Source organism: Vulpes lagopus, chromosome 14 (genome assembly GCF_018345385.1).
Source record: "Vulpes lagopus strain Blue_001 chromosome 14, ASM1834538v1, whole genome shotgun sequence".
Classification (NCBI taxonomy): domain Eukaryota; kingdom Metazoa; phylum Chordata; class Mammalia; order Carnivora; family Canidae; genus Vulpes; species Vulpes lagopus.
This window is the reverse complement of record NC_054837.1, coordinates 29,392,875-29,411,502: the sequence shown is the minus strand read 5'-3', so window position 1 is coordinate 29,411,502 and position 18,628 is coordinate 29,392,875. Positions and strand designations below refer to the sequence as shown.

At 51.1% G+C, this 18,628-nt stretch overlaps 1 protein-coding gene across 2 annotated transcripts in view; it reads right to left on the bottom strand.

The window, feature by feature from the left end:
- BCL7A (BAF chromatin remodeling complex subunit BCL7A) overlaps nt 1–7,987 on the bottom strand; it is a 28,992-nt gene extending 21,005 nt beyond the window's left edge. Inside the window, exons 1-2 of one of the 2 annotated variants that reach the window (XM_041729245.1) lie at nt 7,738–7,987; nt 418–499 (exon numbers count right to left, since the gene is read on the bottom strand). In XM_041729245.1, the coding sequence (XP_041585179.1) occupies nt 418–499; nt 7,738–7,829 (174 nt within the window). In that variant the 5' untranslated portion in view covers nt 7,830–7,987. The remainder of the gene's footprint in view (nt 1–417; nt 500–7,737) is intronic. The other variant, XM_041729246.1, reaches the window with a different exon arrangement.
- Between the last annotated feature and the right edge of the window lie 10,641 nt (nt 7,988–18,628).

Below are 18,628 nucleotides of genomic sequence, written 5' to 3'. Positions count from 1 at the left end.
GCAATGCCTGGCAGACAGGTGCTCAGGAACAGTGGCGCTACAATGATGGGAGAGGGTCTGCTTGTCTGTGGGTATACCACACCCAAACTATGGTGCCCAGGGCCCCAGGGAGGGGACAGCTCTGCACTAAGGCATGTCCCCACTGGCATACTGTAGGGCTCTCAGCCCAGAAGAGTCGACTTGCAGGGGACACTCCCTACCTCTCTGATGGCCAGACTCTGGGGCTGGACTATGAGTGGGGATGAGGACCCAGGTGCAGCAGCTTTCTCCTGCTGTAAGCTGGGTCCTTCCGCTCCCCAGGTGGCTTTGACCCCAGTGTGGCACACTGGTGAGCTATGGTCAACAGCACCTTCTACCCATGGTAGAGGAAGTGTGGATGGTAGGGTCCACCCCAGGGGTTCAGCCCCACATACTCACATCATCCACCTTTGGCTCTGTCACAGGGACCCACTTGTAGATTCGCAGGGATGTGTCACCCACAGTCACCCACTTCTTTTCCCTGCAGAAGATGAGGAAGAGCCCATTACCAGGGGTTTTCTGGGGCAGAACCCTGCTCACCCCTCATGGGGGACACAGGCCATACTGCCTTGGAGGAGCTACAACACGGAGGCTACTCAGCTTGGGGTAAAGGGAATGATCCAGATTACTCCAGATCTAGTAGCTGAGCTGTTGGGCAAGTCCCTTTGCCAATCTATGCCTCAGTTTCCCCATCTATTAGAACACATGGGGTCATCAATCTCTCTGGGCCGCCATGAGGATTACATGAGACAGCACGTGTTAAAAGCATCCCCATGCCTTAAAGGATGTGCCGAGTGAGACTGGGAGGACAGAGGGGCTGCAGATAAGGACAATTCTGGATGAAGGGAACAGGGTCCCAGGGTCCTCCAGCGTTTGCCCCACACTGCTGCCAGTTGCATAGAGCCAGTGAACAGGGCCACCCCAACCTCTTGGGCAGCAGAGAGGGCTTCAGGCCAGCAAGGCATTTCATTTCCTCCAGGGGGTAGGGGGGTCTCACCAAGGGCACCCAGGGGCTCACCCTGTCCTCCCTGCAATGCCCCTGAGGTCAGAATAAGGGAGGCAGGAGAAGACAGAGCAAGTAACCACCCAGTGCTCGTCAGGGCAAGTGCCATTTGAAACAGCCAAGGAGGGGCAGGGGAGCAAGGGCAAACTTGGATGGCCAGTGGCCATGGCCCCAAGGGTGGGAGCACAGCCCGGATTGTGGACAGCAGCCAGCCTGAAGGATGCTCTGAGACCCCACATCCTGAGTCCAAAATGAGCATGGGCTTCTGGGTTTTCCCTCCTAATACCCACATCTGCACACTGCCCCCACCCCACTCCCACCACATCCCAAACTCCTGAGGGACTGTATCCAGGACCCCACAGCTACCAGAGGCAGGTTTACAGGTAAGGAGAAAATCACAAGCCATGAGAAGGAAACTGGGTGACTGGTTTTCATTAAGGATGATAACTAACACCCTTCCCCTCCACACCACTCTGCTCCAAGCCACCAACACTCCCTAGATTCCTGCCACAGCCTCCAAACTTTGGTCCCTGACCCCTGCAGTCTACAAGTCAGGTCATGTCCCTGCCCCTAACACTGGGAATGAGAGCCAGAGGCCATGCACCTGACAATATCGAGGCTCAGAGGAATCACACAGAAAGCAAGCTGGAACTCCATCCAAGCAGTTTGGGCTCCAGGGTCCCTGTTCCTGGCACCAGGCTCTGCCATCTTAGGAGAAGTGGGAAGTCACAAAGGATCTCTCTCAGCTGTCTGATGAGGACGTTAGCTGATTCAAGGAACCAACAGTGGAATGTAGGGCCAGATGCACAGGTGACATAGCTTCCAGAAGCCCCCAACAATCTTAGTGACCAGGGTTCCACTAGAACTGAGATTTATGTGTGGCGTGAGCATCTCTGTGAGCTCCCAGGTACCTGAGCAGCCTTCCCTCCATGGGTGGGTGGCCTTCATGTGCTGGTGGGACACGTTACACCTGGCACTCCTTCACCATGGGGGGGCTCAGGGCACCCAAACACACTCAAAGCCAGGCAACCCAAACCTCAGAAACCTCCATTCCCCAAATCATGCCTCTTCATGTCCTACATGTTCCCTGCTGGAAGAAGCCACGGTTTGGTTTTTATTTTAGGACCATGTCTAGTGCCTTCTATGTGCTAAGCTCCCATACACACTTGCTCTAATATTCCCATAACCTTGTATGGCAGGAACAGTCACTTTCCCCATTTGACAGATAAAGAAACCAAGGCACAAGAAGATCAAGGTGTTCTTCCCAGGGCCAATATTCAAAGCTTCCACATGGCATTGCTTTTAGGAGCAGCTCCTCCCACCCCCATCCTTGCCCTCTTTTCGTCCAGAAAGAATTAAACGAAGGCACATATCTAAGTCACCACCCATCCATTTCCTATGTCCTGGAGGCAAGATGGACAACCCATAATCCCTGTCCTTCCCCACCTTCATTTTGAATAATCAGAAGATACCTGGAAGGGACAGGGGCATTCCAAGAACAACCCTGGTGACAAACAATAATAACAGCCATCATGTGCCAAAGGTGTATGTCTACCGAGTACTTTATTTACAATAAAGCCCTCTCCCCCAAAAACTGCTCAATAAGCCTATGAGAGGAGAACCATGGTCACTCCGTTTTACAGATGGGAAACAAGAGGTCCAGAGAGGTTACAGAACTAGTTCATGGTCACACAGCTAGACCAAGGCAGAACCAGGACTGGGCACAGGCTCTGACCAAGAGCCCACTCTCTGCGATTCTATCTCCTGTGAAAAACTAAGAAATCATTCCACAGAGCACATCTCTGTTACAGAAGCTGGACAAAGAAACACAAATCACTAGCATCCCACGCAAATGGCTAAAGGCACTCACTACTCACAATCCCTCAACTGACTTCATGGGCCAGGGCCCAGTAGGTCGGCAAATCCAAGGTTTGATTGTGCTAAAAACAAAAACAAAAGTAATTGACTTGCAAAACATAGGACGCAGCATCTCAAGGGAGAAAGTGTGCCAGATCTGGGCTTTGCAGCCTACATGCGAGCCAAGATGAATCCTCAAGCTGCACATGCTTCCCTGAGTGGTTGAGGGCCCTGCAACCTAAGGGCGGACACGGCCAGGTTCTCATGCCTCCCTTTGTTGCAGTTGGTGACCCCATGGCCTGAGTCCCCCAACTCAGCCCAAAGATTAGAAACCTTTCTTCAGTTGCCTTTCTACCGGATACTGAGGGGCTACAGGACGTAAGGAAAAGCATTAAGAACCCAACCTCAGGAATGGACCTGCGGTCTGGCCTTTGCCCACCAGCCCAGCAGGGAGACAAGGTCCTGGGCCTCAGGCAGTAAGTTAGAGCAAGCACCAGGCAGGACAGAATGGATTTCACAGACATGACCAGTGAGTGGGCTCTGAGTGTCTCCTCCTGCTGGCAGCACCTTGCGCTCAGAGAAACAGTGGAGTTCCTACTAGATCCCCGAACACATCATCCCAGAGCACACAGCCCCTGCCCTCAATGAGGGAATTAAGCTGCACTCACTACTTCATATCTGGGGTGGCAAACAAGTGCCCAACAGGTATGTTTTGTCTGGTCTGCACACTCGTTTTTTAAATTTTAACTAATTGACAAGCTTTAAGAAGAAAAAAATCAGGGGCGCCTGAGTGGCTCAGTGGGTTAAGCATCTGCCTTGAGCTCAGGTCATGATGATCTTAGAGTTCTGAGATCAAGCCCTGTGTCAGGCTCCCTGCCTGCATGGAACCTGCTTCTCCCTCTCCTCCCTGCTTGTGGTCTCTCTTTCAAATAAAACAACAACAACAAATAAATAAATAAAATGTGAAGAAGAAAGAAGAAAGAAGAAGAAGGAGAAGGAGAAGGAGAAGGAGAAGAAGAAAGACTACATAGAAATCTAGATTGCTGACTACTCTGATAAACACAGTGCCTTGGCCACAAGGGGCCCACGTGCCTGAGGAACAAGGACTCTCAAGGAGCTCCCAGCACTCACTCCCCTGGAGGCACTGGACCCAGATTCAGCAGGCTGCACCCCCACCTTGCCACAAAGCTGCCTGTGGGCACACCCTGAGTGCTTTTGCCCTGCTGCTCCCCACCTCCAACCTAACCAGTGAGGCTTAAGTATGTACCTTTTCCCCTCCAGACTTGGGCTCCTGGACAAAAGGGGGTCCCAGCTATAGCAATAAAGCCCCAAACACTCCCCTGCCCCCAGCACAGGCTCCCATATAAACCACAAGCACCTGTCACAGATTGTCTAGACCAAGGTCAATTTCTAATGTTTTTCCCGGTCCAGGTCCAAAGGCTAGCCAAGGAGACCATCTTGGGGTCACTGCCCAAGGAGACCCCACTGGCTCCCTCAAAGAGACTGCAAATCCCTCACTTTGTATTCACCTCCCAGGGCTAGTCCTTGACACCTTAGGAGGTCTTGTCTCTGACTGGTGTTGTCCTAACTAGGCCCAGGCTCATCTGCCCTGCCCTGCACTTGGCAGGACGGTATCCCCAAATGTAAAGTGGTGAGGGCCTAAACACGGTCAAGTTTCTTCCTCCCTCGGGGATGAGTGGGAAGTCTCCAGGGAACAGGACTCTCTCCTTCAGTAAGTCACTGAGGGACCCTTCAGACCAAGGGCCCAGGGGTCCCAGGGCCTACTTTGTGGCTCAAGTCTTTGTCTCCCACCCAATGACCCTCCTCCCCTGCTCTTCTCCACCCACACTGGGCCCCTAATCCTGGCCCAGTTTCCCAAAAAGGGGGCCCACCATTTTGTTCTTCTTCCAGCCATCTTGTGGCTGCCTCGCAGCCTACCAGCCTGCCTTGCTGGGGTACCAGACAAGGGAGGAAAAACAGCTGGTGGCTAGGGATGGTGTGGTCACGGCTGGCTGCTGGCTTTTTCAAGGTTGGCAGAGGGGGGGATTTTTAGGGGTCACCAGGGCTGAGAAGAAATACTACCCTAGACTTACGGAATAAATGGTATTCCAGATACCTCTGTTCTCTGGATAAAATACAGGATGCTGAATTCAATTTGAATTTCAGATATGTAACATTTAGTATAAGTATGCCCCCAATACTGCATGGGACATACTTACACTAAAATTTATACACATATATCACTTATTTTTAAAAAGTTATTTCATTGTTTATCCAAAATTCAAATTTAACTAGGTGTCCTCTAATTTTATTTGCTAAATCTGGCAACCCGATGTCCCCACTACTAGTGAAACGCATGGTTGGTGGCCACGCAGTTAATAAACAACCCAAAGCCTCAAGGACTGACTGGAAGGACTATTCTGAAAGTACAGTGAAGGTGAGATTTGACTTCTCAGGGCCTGGGAAACCCTGGAAATAAGATGAAGTATTTTTTGCTTAAAAAGGGCAGGGAAAAAAAAAAAGAAAAAAAAATCAGCAAAACATAAATGTTACAGCATCCACCTTACAATAAGGACACCATTAGTGACTGTTCCTATTTGCAGGAGTAAGTGCTTTTGGGGATACCATCCTGTTCTAAGAAGGAGAAAGCAGCACTGAGACCCGGTGCTGCCATGGTTCAAGAAGTTTGTCCAAGGTCACAGCAAGAAAGTGAACTGGAAGCCTGGCCATTAGATCCTGAAGTCTGAGGTCTTTATCATAACCCGTTTCCCAAAACACAGGGAGGGAGGGAGGGCAACACGTTCTTGTCCCCTTCCCCCAAACACAGGCCTGGCCAAGTGAGCTAGGCAGTACTGCCCGCCTCCAGGCTGCCTGTCCTGCCACCCACAGGGCAGAAAACCCCATAGCTCCATCTGCCCTCCCTGCAGAGCAGCTGGCCGACTGGCCCTACAGGAGCAGCTGTCAGGGTGCAAGAGCCTCTGTCCTGCTGGGAACCTGGAGCAGAAAGCTCCACCACGCCTCCTTGAACAGAGAAAGGCAGCTTGCCCCCAGCCCCTTTCTCACCTCCTGGGCCCTGACAGAAGGGACTCAGGCCCAGACACTGGTTCTTTCTTTGCACAGGCTCTAAGACAGGGGACAGCCCTAGCCTTCCCTCTGGGGATCCCACCAGAGAGGGGACTGTGGGCTTGTTTTCCTGTGTGTGTTTTGGCCTTGCAGCTGCTACTGCCATTTTTAAATGGCTCCAGTTAGGCACTGGGCACCCTGCGTGCCCTGGGGAGCTCGGGCAGCCCCCGAAAACTCCGATCTCAACTTTGGAAGGCCTCCCCTTCTCACGGTTCTGAAAATTCTTTGTCCCATTGGAGCCAAACCCAGCCCTCCGCCGGGCATCCGGCCATCCGCAGAGAGCCCTTTCCATAGGAGGCCCAGGGGCACGTGGACTTTATTGATTTTCCTCTTGCCTTTTTTGTTGGATTTGACTCAGAAAGGACAGCTAACTTGTGATCCGGCGAGGCTGGGGGCTCACCCCCAGTGGGTTTTAGAGACCAAGGCCTCACTCAAGAAATGCCACCCCTGAACATAAACACACCCCACCAGGGGCCTGCCCAGTTTTTTTAGGCTTTAAGTAGAAGGTCAGGACGAGCTCGCGAGGGCTGACACTCGGGAACGTCGAGGCTGCTCCTCCCTCTCCCTGACCCAGGTGAAGCCGTGGGAAAAAAAATAATAATAATAATAAAGTTGAAATCAAGGAGCTGGGAGTTTTCAACAAGTCCGCCCGGGTGGATGTGCTGGCGCGGTGATGTGCTTGCGCCGGGGCCTGGCCCGCGGCGGCCGATCCCGGCCAGACCCTGGAGCAGGCGGCGAACGCGTCCGGTCACATGAATCGCCGCGAGGCCACGCCGGACGGACTCCAGCCTGAGCTCCAGGAACACGCGCGGCCGACACCGAACCTTCTCTCCCCCGCGCCGAGAACAAAAACCTCGGCTCCCTCGGCGCCACGCACGCGAGCCGCTGCTCCGGGAAGGGCAGACGCGGCCGAGGGGCGGCTTCGGGCCAGGAGGACGGGCCCGCCGACCTCCGCGCGGGCCCGGGCCGGGGGGCGGGGGTGCCGGGCGCCCCGGGCCCGCCGCCGCCCCGGCGCTTCCTCCTCGCGCTCGCCCCCATCTTTCTTCCTCGCCCAGAGCCCTCGCTCCAGGCAGCCCAAAGCGCTAAATTTAAACGGCTCGCGCTCTGCAAACTCCGCAGACTCGAGGGCGCCCGGGCCTGGGAGGCGGGGAGCGAGCGAGCAGCGAGCCAGCCGGCCGGGGAGGGAGGGGGAGGGAGGGGGAGGGAGGCCCGGCGCGCGGGCAGGGGCGCGGGGGCCGGCGCTGCGCCGCCCGGGGCGCGCGGGGAGGAGACGGAGACGGCGGCGGCCCGCTCGGAGCCTGCACAATGGAGCTCGCGCTCTCCCCTCCGCCGCCGGCATCGCGGCCCCGGCGCGCGGGAAGCCGCTTTCATGTGACTTGCACAAAACGAAATGGCTTCTGGGGCCGGCCCCGAGCCCCCCTCCCGGGAGCCGAGCGCCGCGGCGGGGCCGGCCCGCCGCTCCACCCGCCCGGCCCGGGGCGCCCCGCCGCCTCCGGGCTGCCGCCGCCGCCGCCGCCGCCGCCGCCGCCGCCACCGCGCCAGGTGGGCGACGGGCGCGAGCGCACCTGGGCAGCGGCCACGGCCCCCGCCTCGCGCAGGTGACCCGGCTCGCGCGCCGCCCGCCGCTCCGAGTCCCGGGCCCGCGGCGCCCGCCGGCTTTTTGTATGTGCTCCGGGGGTCGGGGCGGCCGCGGCGCCGGGCGGGCGGGCGGGAGGCGGGCAGGCGCCTCCGCTTACCATTTGCGCACTTTCTCGATAGCCGCCATGACCCTCTTGATATCATCTTTGGCGCGGCTCCTGGTCTCGGCTCGAACCGACCTGCCCGACATGGTTCTGGCGGGGAGAGAGAGGCTGGGGGAGCGCGCCCGCCGGGTCCTGCTCGCGCTCCGCGGCGGCCACACTCGCGCCCGCCCGCCCGCCCGCTCACTCACTCACACACTCACACACACACTCTCTCACACACTCACACACACTCACACACACACACACAAAGCCGGAGCCGCCGCGCGCCCGGGGCCCAGTGCGCAAGCGCCGGGCGCCAGCTGCACCGAGCAGGGGGAGCAGCGCCGCCGCGGCCGCCAGCAGCGCGGCCTCCGGGCGCCCCGCCGCCGCCCGCCCCGCGAGCCGCCCCCGCCCCCGGCCGGGCGCCTGCGACCCCCGCGCCCCCGGGGAGGCGGCCGGCGGCCCCCGGCTCCCCGCGCCCCGCCGCCCGCTCGGCGCGCGGACACTCACCCGGAGGCCGGAGGTGCCGCGGGGTGCCCCCCGCTCCCCGGGAGCGCGGCCGGCCGTGCAGGGGGGCGCCCTCCCGGGGAGCCACCTCGGCTGCCGGTGCGCGGCCCCGGGTGTGCGTGGCAGCGGGTGCAATGATGCAAGTTTCCTGTGGGGCTCCTGACTTCTCGGAGTTGAAGGCGGCGATTCGGGATGCGAGGTGCTCTTGCAGAGAGTTGGGCAACGGGGACCTCGGCTGGCCCTCCGCCCTGCGCCGACACGCGAGCTGGGACGTCGCTTCCCTTTCCCTCGTCCTTTCGGAAAACTGGAGCCGGAGGGAAGATGCCAGGACCCAGGGCGACCTTGCCTATTAAATAGCTTTCCGCGAAGGAACAGCTCGTCGATGATCAGCGTGTCAACGGGGGCTCGTCTTTTCCCTCTGGGGTTGCTGTCAGAAAAGCACCATTTAAATTTGAAGCCACTCCTGACCGAAGTCCCAGGCTCCCACCAGATGCTGCTAGCGCACAGATGACCCTAGCAGGTGAACCGGGCTGGCCGGCCTGCAAGGAGGACTTTGGGGGGTGGTTTCTTCCCGCATGGTGCCTCAGGACAGCTCCGTGGAAGAATCTGCAATTATCAGGATAACCCAGGTGCCACATCTTTGTGTTCAGCGGCCACTACACCGACTGGACCAGAGCTACTTCGGGCCCAGATGGTTGCTAGGGAAACTGAGTGACCCCAGTAGCAAACCCAGTGTTTCTTAGAGATAAGCTAGTCCAACACCAGTCATTTTACCCGGGGAAACTGAGTCCCAGGGAAGTTCAAGGTCACAGTCATAAGCTGGATCCCAGACTCCCACTCATTCCAGAACCAAGCAGTTTCCCCTGAGATTTAGTTTTTTTTTTTTTTAAATTTTTATTTATTTATGATAGTCTCACACACACACACACACACACACACACACACACACACACAGAGAGGCAGAGACACAGGAGGAGGGAGAAGCAGGCTCCATGCCAGGAGCCCCACGTGGGATTCGATCCCGGGTATCCAGGATCGCACCCTGGGCCAAAGGCAGGCGCTAAACCGCTGCGCCACCCAGGGATCCCGAGATTTAGGTTTTGGGGAGAAAAGCTACTGGGGGAATGAATAGAATGCCTAATACGAAAAATAAAATAATACCTCAGTGGATCATTCTGAACATTATATAGGAAAATGCGTCACAGCAGGCTATAAAGCAGGCATTGTTCTCTACTCTTGACCCTCTGATGGCTTAGGGCCACAAAGAACTTCTGAATATATATGTCTGAAAAAATAGAAAGATATTTGGGGCACCTGGTTCACTGAGTCGGAGAAGCATGCATGTCTTGATCTCCAGGTAGTGAGTTTGAATCCCATATCGGGTATAGAGATTATATAAATAAATGAAACTTAAAAAAAATAAAATAGGAAGATATCAAATGTTCAAAAACCAGGGTCACCTGGGTGGCTCAGTGGTTGAGCATCTGCCTTCAGCTCAGGGTGTGATCCCAGGGTCCTGGGATAGAGTCCCTCATCAGGCTCCCTACAGGGAGCCTGCTTCTGCCTCTGCCTCTGCCTATGTCTCTGCCTCTCTCTGTGTCTCTCATGAATAAAGAAATAAAATCTTTAGAAAAAAAATAAAAAACCAACTGGTGAATGAATAAATGTGTGGGTATACCACACAATAGAATGCTATTCAGATGTTAAGAAGGAATGAAGTACTGATACATCCCACAACATGGATGAACTTTGAAAGCATAATAAGTAAGATAAGCCAGTCACAAAAGGACAAATATTATATGATTCCACTTACATGAGATATCTAGACTGGGCAAATCCATTGAGACAAAGCAGACTGGTGGTTGCCAGGGGCTGGGGGTGGGGGTGGGAATAGAGAGGGACTTCCAAGGGGTATGGGGGTTCTTTTTGGAGTGATGAAAAAGTTCTGGAATTAGATAATGGTGATTACTGTACACCATTGTGAATATACTTAATGTCACTGAACTGTACACCTAAAAATCTTACAGTGGTCAATTTTATATGTATTTACCACAATAAGAAGAAATCCAAATATCCAGCTCCTCCAAAAGTAGTGGAAAATCTGCAGACTGGTCCCCCAAGTGCTACATGGTAACAATCAGCTGGGGGTGAGGTGCCCTGTGGCCCTCAGAGGAAGCTTTCCAGGTCACCAGTGTGTCACCAGGTCTCTTTACTCACTCACATTACCAGATGGCCCCTGCAGGTATTTGTGTTCTTGATCTTTGATTAAACTATAAGGCTTTCTACAAATGTTCTTTGTAAATCTAGAGTGTCACTTTCTATAGTTCCCTGTCCCCTGCAGATATTTTTTAACCTTCCTTTCAACAAAGCACAGTTGTTTTACAATCTGTGTCTGATAATTCTAATATTTCAACTATCTCAGGATCTGTTTCTCCTAGTTCTTGCTCATGGTATCCTATTTCCTTGTGATCAGCCTGGTTCTCTTTGGCCATACTAGGCACTGTATTTTAAGATTTATTTACAGTGATAATTTGAGGCTTAGGATGAAGTTACCTGCCTCTAGAGATTTACATTTACGTTTGCTTTTTTTTTTAGATTTTATTCATGAGAGACACAGAGAGACAGAGAGAGAGGCAAAGACATAGTCAGAGGGAGAAGCAGGCTCCCTGTGGGTAGCCCAATGTGAGACTCGATCCCAGGACTCCAGGATCACAACCTGAGCCAAAGACAGACTCTCAACCACTGAGCCACCCAGGCTCCCCTACATTTGCTTCTGACAGGCTCCTGAGGGCACTGCTATTCCAGGACTACCTGCATCCAGATTCAGGGCTTCTGGGTCCCTGGGCCACCCAGATGATACAAATACAGGCTGCCCTATTGAGCTAGTCTGGTTTGCTTAGTATCCTATGCATGTTGGAGGGGGAAGGTGTATCAGTGATGTGAGCAGCTGGCTAACAGACCTACACTTTTCAACTTTGTGTACAGTGACCCCATGTTGATGGTTTGAAAACACCATGAAAATGGGCAAAGCTATATGTCAGGATCTTTTCCCCAACCCCACCCAAAGCTGATTAGTAAACATTTACCAGCTTAACAATAGGGTCTCAAATTATTGTGGGGCAAGTCTCATCTCCCAACCTGGACTTTTATTTCTGGCCTCTTAGCTCAAAAAACCATTCATGCTAGAGTTTAAATATTCTAGACTGATTATCTGCAGGGTTAAGATGGCTTCTTTGATGGATTATCTTTCAGGGTCCTCTTTTTCCTTCAATTTCTGCTATTCCTTATTATTTTGTCAGCATGTGGTGGCTTTTTAGAATCTTTTCAAATACTTTTTCTACCATTTTTAGTTGCTTTTAGCGTGAGAGGTTGTCTGGAACCCTGGTTACCGGAAACTGGAAGTCAGGCTCTCTCTGAATGTTGGTTATTATTTTAGATATGTTAAAAGAGAGATCATAGGGTTATAGAAGTGAGTTATTTAGTTGTGGCTTGTGTTTTAACCTCTCTGGGCCTCATCTGTAAAATAGAATGGAAATAACACATGCCTCGTGGAGCTATCATGAGAATTAAACACAGTGTTTGCCAAGGACTTAGAACAGTGCTTGGCACATAGTAAAAGTGCTAGAGACCAGAAAGTATTTGTTGAATAAAGGAGCTGGTGACCCCTTGCATCATTGTGACCCACGCTAGGTCAACTACCTCTCTTTCCTGGGCTGTTCAATTCAACCCCTAATCCACTGTTATCTGGGGGGTTGAGGAAGTTTCCACCTCTGGAGTGTGATACATAATTGTAAGGAAGTGCAGACCCTGCTCCAGCTTCTCGGCAGCCTTGGTCCTCACCTAGCAACTTGCAGCAGCAAGTTGTTTTCGTAAACAGAGATGCTTTGGTGTTTGGGGAGAAGGCCATTAGCAAAGGGAGAGTACCAAAGAGAAAGGAATATAGTCCCCTCCTCAGAGACAAGAGCCAAAGGGAGTACTACAGGGTATGAAACCCCTAACCTATTGCAGAGAAGGACACTAAAACTCAGAAGTCACGCAGCCAGTTAGCAGGCTTCTGGCCAGAACCCTGCTCTCCTGTTGTGGTTTCCAAGATTCCTCACTCCACATCCATTATAAGATTGGAAAGCAGCATGGTGGGAATGTTGACGCTATGGAAATTAGCAAGTGCCATACATCAGGACCCTCCTGGTCCTCCTCCACCCAGAGCTGATTGGCAAATGTTTACCAGCATACCACTGGTGGAGCCTAATGGGGTCCCAAACGATAGACTGGGGATGTCTTGAAAAAAATTTTTCTTTGACAAACTAGATTCTGCAATCTGCCTCTCCATCTTTCTTGCCTGAAACTACAACTCAGATGTTCACCAGTTCAAATACTAGTTGATTGGCGATTTGCATATCTGTCCACGCAACCAGTGGCTTGCCCACAAGTTGGGCCACTTCAGGTCATATAAAAATAAAGAAATAGTGGACGTGAAGCGCTTTGAAATACTGATGTGTCCAAGGTGAGTCAGTGCAATCCAGACACTCTTCTAACAATGAAAGATTAAACACAGGGTGTCTGCTCAGGACCCAGTGACTTAGAGCAAAGTTAGAGAGACCTGTCCACAAACAGGCTTGGTGAGTTCCTGGTCAGGAGTCTAGAAGGAAAAAAAAAAAAGAAGAAAAGAAAAATGGAGTCAAGAAGGCTGTGCAAATGCCTTCCGCCTCCTTCCTGCATGCTGCCCAGCATCTGAATGTCCTTCCCAGTTCTGGGTGAGCCCTTGGGGATGAGGCCACCCCCCCCAAGCTAGCAGTGGGGTCTTTTCCCTTTTCTGCCAGGGTGTTAGGTTCTGGACATGGGTCCCAACCTTAGCCAGCTGGCGGATAATTTAGCCAGTTGGTTTTTTAAAAATAATAGCTTTACTGAAATATAATTCGCATACCATAAAATTCACCCTTTTAAAGTGGTTTTTAGTACGCTTACGGAGTTGTGAACCGTCGCCACAATTATTTTTAGAATATTTTTGTCATCTGAAAAAGAAACCCTCTACCCTTTAGCAGTCACTCCCCCTCTAATCCCCCCAGTCCCAGGCAACCACAAATCTACTTCCTGTCTCTATGGATTTGCCTATTCTGGACATTTTACATAAATGGAATCATACGGTATGTGTCCTTTTTGTCTGGCTTCTTAGCATATTTTCAAGGTTCACCGATGTTGTAGCAGGTGTTAATACTTCATTCCTTTTTATGGCTGAACAATATTCCATTGCACACATTTATCACAGTTTGGTTATCCAGTCACTGGTTGGTGGACACTGGGATGTTTCTGCTCTTTGGCTCTTAATGAATCAAGTTACTATGAACACTACCACGCAGGGTTTTGTACAGATGTGTTTTTTTCATTTCTCTTGCCTATATATACTAAGTAGTAGAATTTCTGGGCCATATGGTAACTCTATGTTTAACATTTTAAGGAACTGCCAGACTGTTTTCCACAGCAGCCACACCATATATGTTCCTATCAGCAGTGCACCAGGGTTCCAACTTTTCCACATCCTCACCGACACTTGTTCTTTTCTTTTTTACTTTAGCCGTCCTAGTGGGTGTGAAGTGGCATCTCAGTGTGGTTTTGATTTTGACTTCGATATTTGAGGGAGCTGAGGAGCAGTGGAAAAAGGACTTACAGCAGAAGTGACCACTGGAGAGCCCAAGACCTCTCCGAGCTGACGGTGTGGCAGGGCCATGGCATCCAGCCTTCTTTGGTTCCTGCTCATTTTCAGAACTCATTTCTCCAATCTTTCCATTTATTTTGAGTTACCGGTAGTCTTCACATAAAGTCCTTTTCCACTTTAGCTAGCCAGAGCAAATTTCTTTTGCTTCAAACCAAAGATCCTGATTGATACTATATTTAAGCCACCCCTTAGTCTTTACATTTATTTATACTTCCTGAATGGCTTATTACAATCCTTCATTTCTCCCCAAACTGTAATAGTTTCCTTACTCTTGTCTCCTTTCCTAGCCATCCCCTCCTGCCCATCACCCAATCCTATGCTTCTCATAGCAATTGTAATCCACTTCTCCTTTAAACTTCAAGTTTAACCTCCTTGATTTAACAGATAAGGCCATCCATAATGTAACCACTGCTTTCCCTGAGTTGCTCTCCTGCCACTATCCCTAGGGACCCCTCATATTGGCTTAGAGTACCTCATTTATATAATTTCCTCTCACCTATCCTAATCTCCTCCTCCTCCCCACCCCATCTGCTCTAGATGCCCCTATTTCATATCACAAGATAGCGTAACTATCACTGACATGTGTTTCCCTCACTACAATGTAACCTTCTTAAGGGCAAGAACCATGCTTTGTGCCACATTGTATCCAGGGCTTATCACACCGTGTTGACACTGAGGTAACTTAGTAAGATGATCTGTAAGCCACAAGTTATTGCCATTGCATCATTTATTCTAAAAAGGTCGAAAGGTAGAGGTGGCCAACCGAACACTAAGGAAGGGGTGAGTGGCATGCATTTGCTGAAGTTTTACTTCATAGCAGGCTGCCTTCTGGCAATTACCAGCAACTAGGAGGGATGTATAGTTAAACATGATTGTTCATGAAGGAACAAGATTGGGATCCCTGGGTGACGCAGCGGTTTAGCGCCTGCCTTTGGCCCAGGGCGCGATCCTGGAGATCCGGGATTAAATCCCACGTCGGGCTCCCGGTGCATGGAGCCTGCTTCTCCCTCTGCCTATGTCTCTGCCCTCCCCCCCACCTCTGTGACTATCATAAATAAATAAAAAATGAAGGAACAAGATCACTGAGAAAATTGCGGTTACCTTTTAAAAATATATTGAAATCTCTGGAAAACTAAGGAAGACGAAGAGATGCCAGCACAGGACGTAACTCAGGACCTAAGGTTTATGAAGCTGATGCCAACTGTGAGCATTTCCATCTTTGGCGGGTGTCATATGAAAGAACACGTCAATTTCGGGGCTGGATACACATGTGACTTATTTTATGGTCTTTCCTGGGATCCTCTATTTCACACCAAGTCTCCGGATATAAAGAAATGAGAGCGGCCAGATCTTCCACTTTGGAGACTCAGCTAGCCTCCGTTCCTCCTGCTGACTGTTCACATGAAAACGTTCTCAGTCTCACAATCCTACAGAAGAACCTGCTAGACCCATGAGGACCTTGTCTTGAGCCGACATCCCCCTCTATGGTCTGACCACACAAACCTCTGGTTCACTGAATGCTTCTGGTTTTGGTGCACACTGTCCTGTCTGGAATGTTCTATCTTTTTCCATGACTGGCTGTCAACATCTACCATCTTAACTAAGGCACATTCCCCTCGTGGTATTCTGTGTCACAGGGTCTGGGCTTTTTCTTTATGACTCTGAGCACAATTTGCAATGACATATCGATGTGTTTGTTTAACAGGAGCTCCCTAAAGACAATGGCCGTGCCTGTCTTGTTCACCACCGCCTACGCCGTGCTAGCACACAGTAACTATTTGCTGAATTCATGAATGGACAAATGGATGAGCAAAGCCCATCTATGAAGAAATCAGGCACTCAGAGAGCAGAAGCCGGGCAGCAGCCAGCCCCGTACATAGGACAGTGTGCTCTGGCTTTGCCACGACCCCTCAACTCCCTCACGTTGGAGGCTGCACCTACCTGTATGTTCTGTCTTAGACCCCAGGTCCATGATACTGCTCCCTGCTCCCCGCTCCAAGGCTGGCATGCTGGCTGGTGGGCTGCGAGAACACGTGCCTTGTAGCACACCCCTCCATAGTGTTTGAAGTGCTGGCAAGAAGCATATGCTAGTTCCTTGTAACTAAACTTGTTCCCCTCTCAAAGAAAGCACCCCCACTTAAAGAGTAAGATATACAAAAATAAATACCATGTTTACATTGATGTGGTTTGTGACTTCCAACCAACAAAACAAGAAAACACGAGGGACACGGTCCCATGAGGTGGCGGCATCTTTGATGTGGGACTCCCCCACTGCACCACTGGTCATTCCAAACTATCAAGAATGGTAGCAGTAGCAGCAGTGGCCAGCGATCTTCCTGGGCCTGATGCCTCTCACCTGAGCATTGATAAATAGCCACCATGACCTAGAAAGGCAGGAGGACTGCCTTATGTATCAGCAACTCTGGATAACAAGCTGAAGGACATGGGGATCCCATTAGTAACTGTCCTGTGAGGTCGGTCGGTCCCTATACTCTGAATTGCACTGCCACTGAAGAATCACATCAACCTGGGTTTTTTTTTTTTTAATTTTATTTTTAAGTAATCTCTACCACCAACGTGGATGTTGAACTCAAAACCCTGAGATCAAGAGTCGCATGCTCCACCAACTGAGGCAACCCAGGGTTGTTTTTCGTTTTTGTTTTTTTTTTTTTTTTTGTTTTGTTTTCCTTTAAGCTAGGCCAGCAGAGCGTAGTTATAGGACATATGAGTAGGGTGGCAACGTGCTGTTGATTCCCAATGCCCTGTATCTATTTATTACAGTCAATTTGGAAGCAGCTGCCTGCCAGAGAACTGCTGGCCAAATCCCTAAAGAGCATGCTCAGCCTGAAAACACCAGTGCTGAAGGGTAGCCATGACTTAAGGACACAGATCTTTACAGAAAGACCCTTCTTGTCTGCAGTGCCTGTAACTGCAGCAGAGGCTCATGTTCAAAGAGGAGAGACGCCAAGTGAGAGGACCCAAAAGCAGGCAGCCCTGACCGGCTTCAGGAGTGTTTGCTTGAGAATGGAGAGGAAGGAATAGGGCAGATCATGGAAACAATTCAGAAGTCACTGAGTCAGAAAGGTGGTGCATATTTCCTTTTTTTTTTTTTTAATTTTGAGAGAATTTATTGAGAGAAAGAGAAAGCATGGCAGAGGGAGGGGGAAGGAGAGAGGGGGAGAGAGAGAGAATCTGAAGCAGACACCCTGCTGAGCACAGAGCCCGACACACAGTTCCATCTCACGACTCTGAGATCATGACCTGAGCCGAAATCAAGAGTCAGATGCTTAACCGACTGAGCCACCCTGAGGCCCCAAGATAATTATAGATTTATAGGAGTGTTGCAAAGGTAGAACAGAGAGTTCCCATGGACAGCTCTCACAGCGTCCCAGGTGTGTATACCCCATGTAACCACTCTATAGTGACCAGTGCCATGCTGGTCCCTACACTGCAGACCTGGACCACATGGCTTCCCCAACAGCCTCCTTCTTTCTGGAAATCCGTTCTGGGATCTCATTCTGCAATTCTCTATGGTGTCTCCCTAGTTTCCTCCAGTGTGTGACGGTCTCTCAGTCTCCTCTTGCTTGTCATGACTTTGACAGGATTAAAGAGCACTGGCCAGATTGGTTGTACACATGCCCTGTATTTCTAAAAATCTGTTGGGATGAGTGATCTTGGCCTAGGAGGTAGAGCAGCCTACAGCCTGAGGGACCAGTGTGGCCTGCAAGTTAAGAATGGTTTTCACAGGGATCCCTGGGTGGCGCAGCGGTTTAGCACCTGCCTTTAGCCCAGGGCGTGATCCTGGAGACCTGGGATGGAATCCCACGTCGGGCTCCCGGTGCATGGAGCCTGCTTCTCCCTCTGCCTGTGTCTCTGCCTCTCTCTCTCTCTCTCTCTCTGTGACTATCATAAATAAAAAAATTAAAAAAAAAAAAGAATGGTTTTCACATTTTTAAATGATTGGAAAAAAATCAAAAGAAGGTGATTTTGTGATATGTGGAAATTATCATAAACTCCAATTTCAGAGTCCACAAGTAAACTTGATTGGAACACAGCCATAACCATTCATTTCTAGATTGTCTGTAGTTGCCTTGTACTCCAACGGCCAAGTCAAGGAGTTGTGACACAGTCCATTTGCCCTGAAGAGCCTTGATGTTTATTCTCTGGCCTTTTATAGAGAAAGCCTGCTGACCCTGATGTAGAAAGCCTGGCAGGACCTGGTGTTTGCCTCTATTTGAAGGCAAAGCCAGCTAGTAAAGAGCTCCAGGTTCATCTCTCCAGCCAGTTCACAGGTGCTATTGTCAAAACCTGCAGAGACTCCTATTTGACCAAGTGCTAAGGATGCTGAAATGGGAATAGTTGGAGGGTAGTGCTCACCAACAACCTCCCCAGGTCTCACAGTATGGTTTGTCCCATAAGAATAACTGCTGCCCTATTTTGAGCTCTGCCTCCTCCTGGTAACATTTTTCTTGTACCCTCGCCTTCAATCCTCTCAACCACCCAGGGGCTGTTCCAGGAGAAAACAGGTTTCAGAGATGAGCCACACTCATGTGTACACAGGGAGCCACGAAACAGCAGGAACAGAAAATGAGCCCAGTCAAGCCCATGGGCTTCCAGAGCAGATGCTGTGCAAACAAGAGACTCACCATGCTCAGGAGAAGCCTTGGGGTCTGGAGCAGAGGGGGA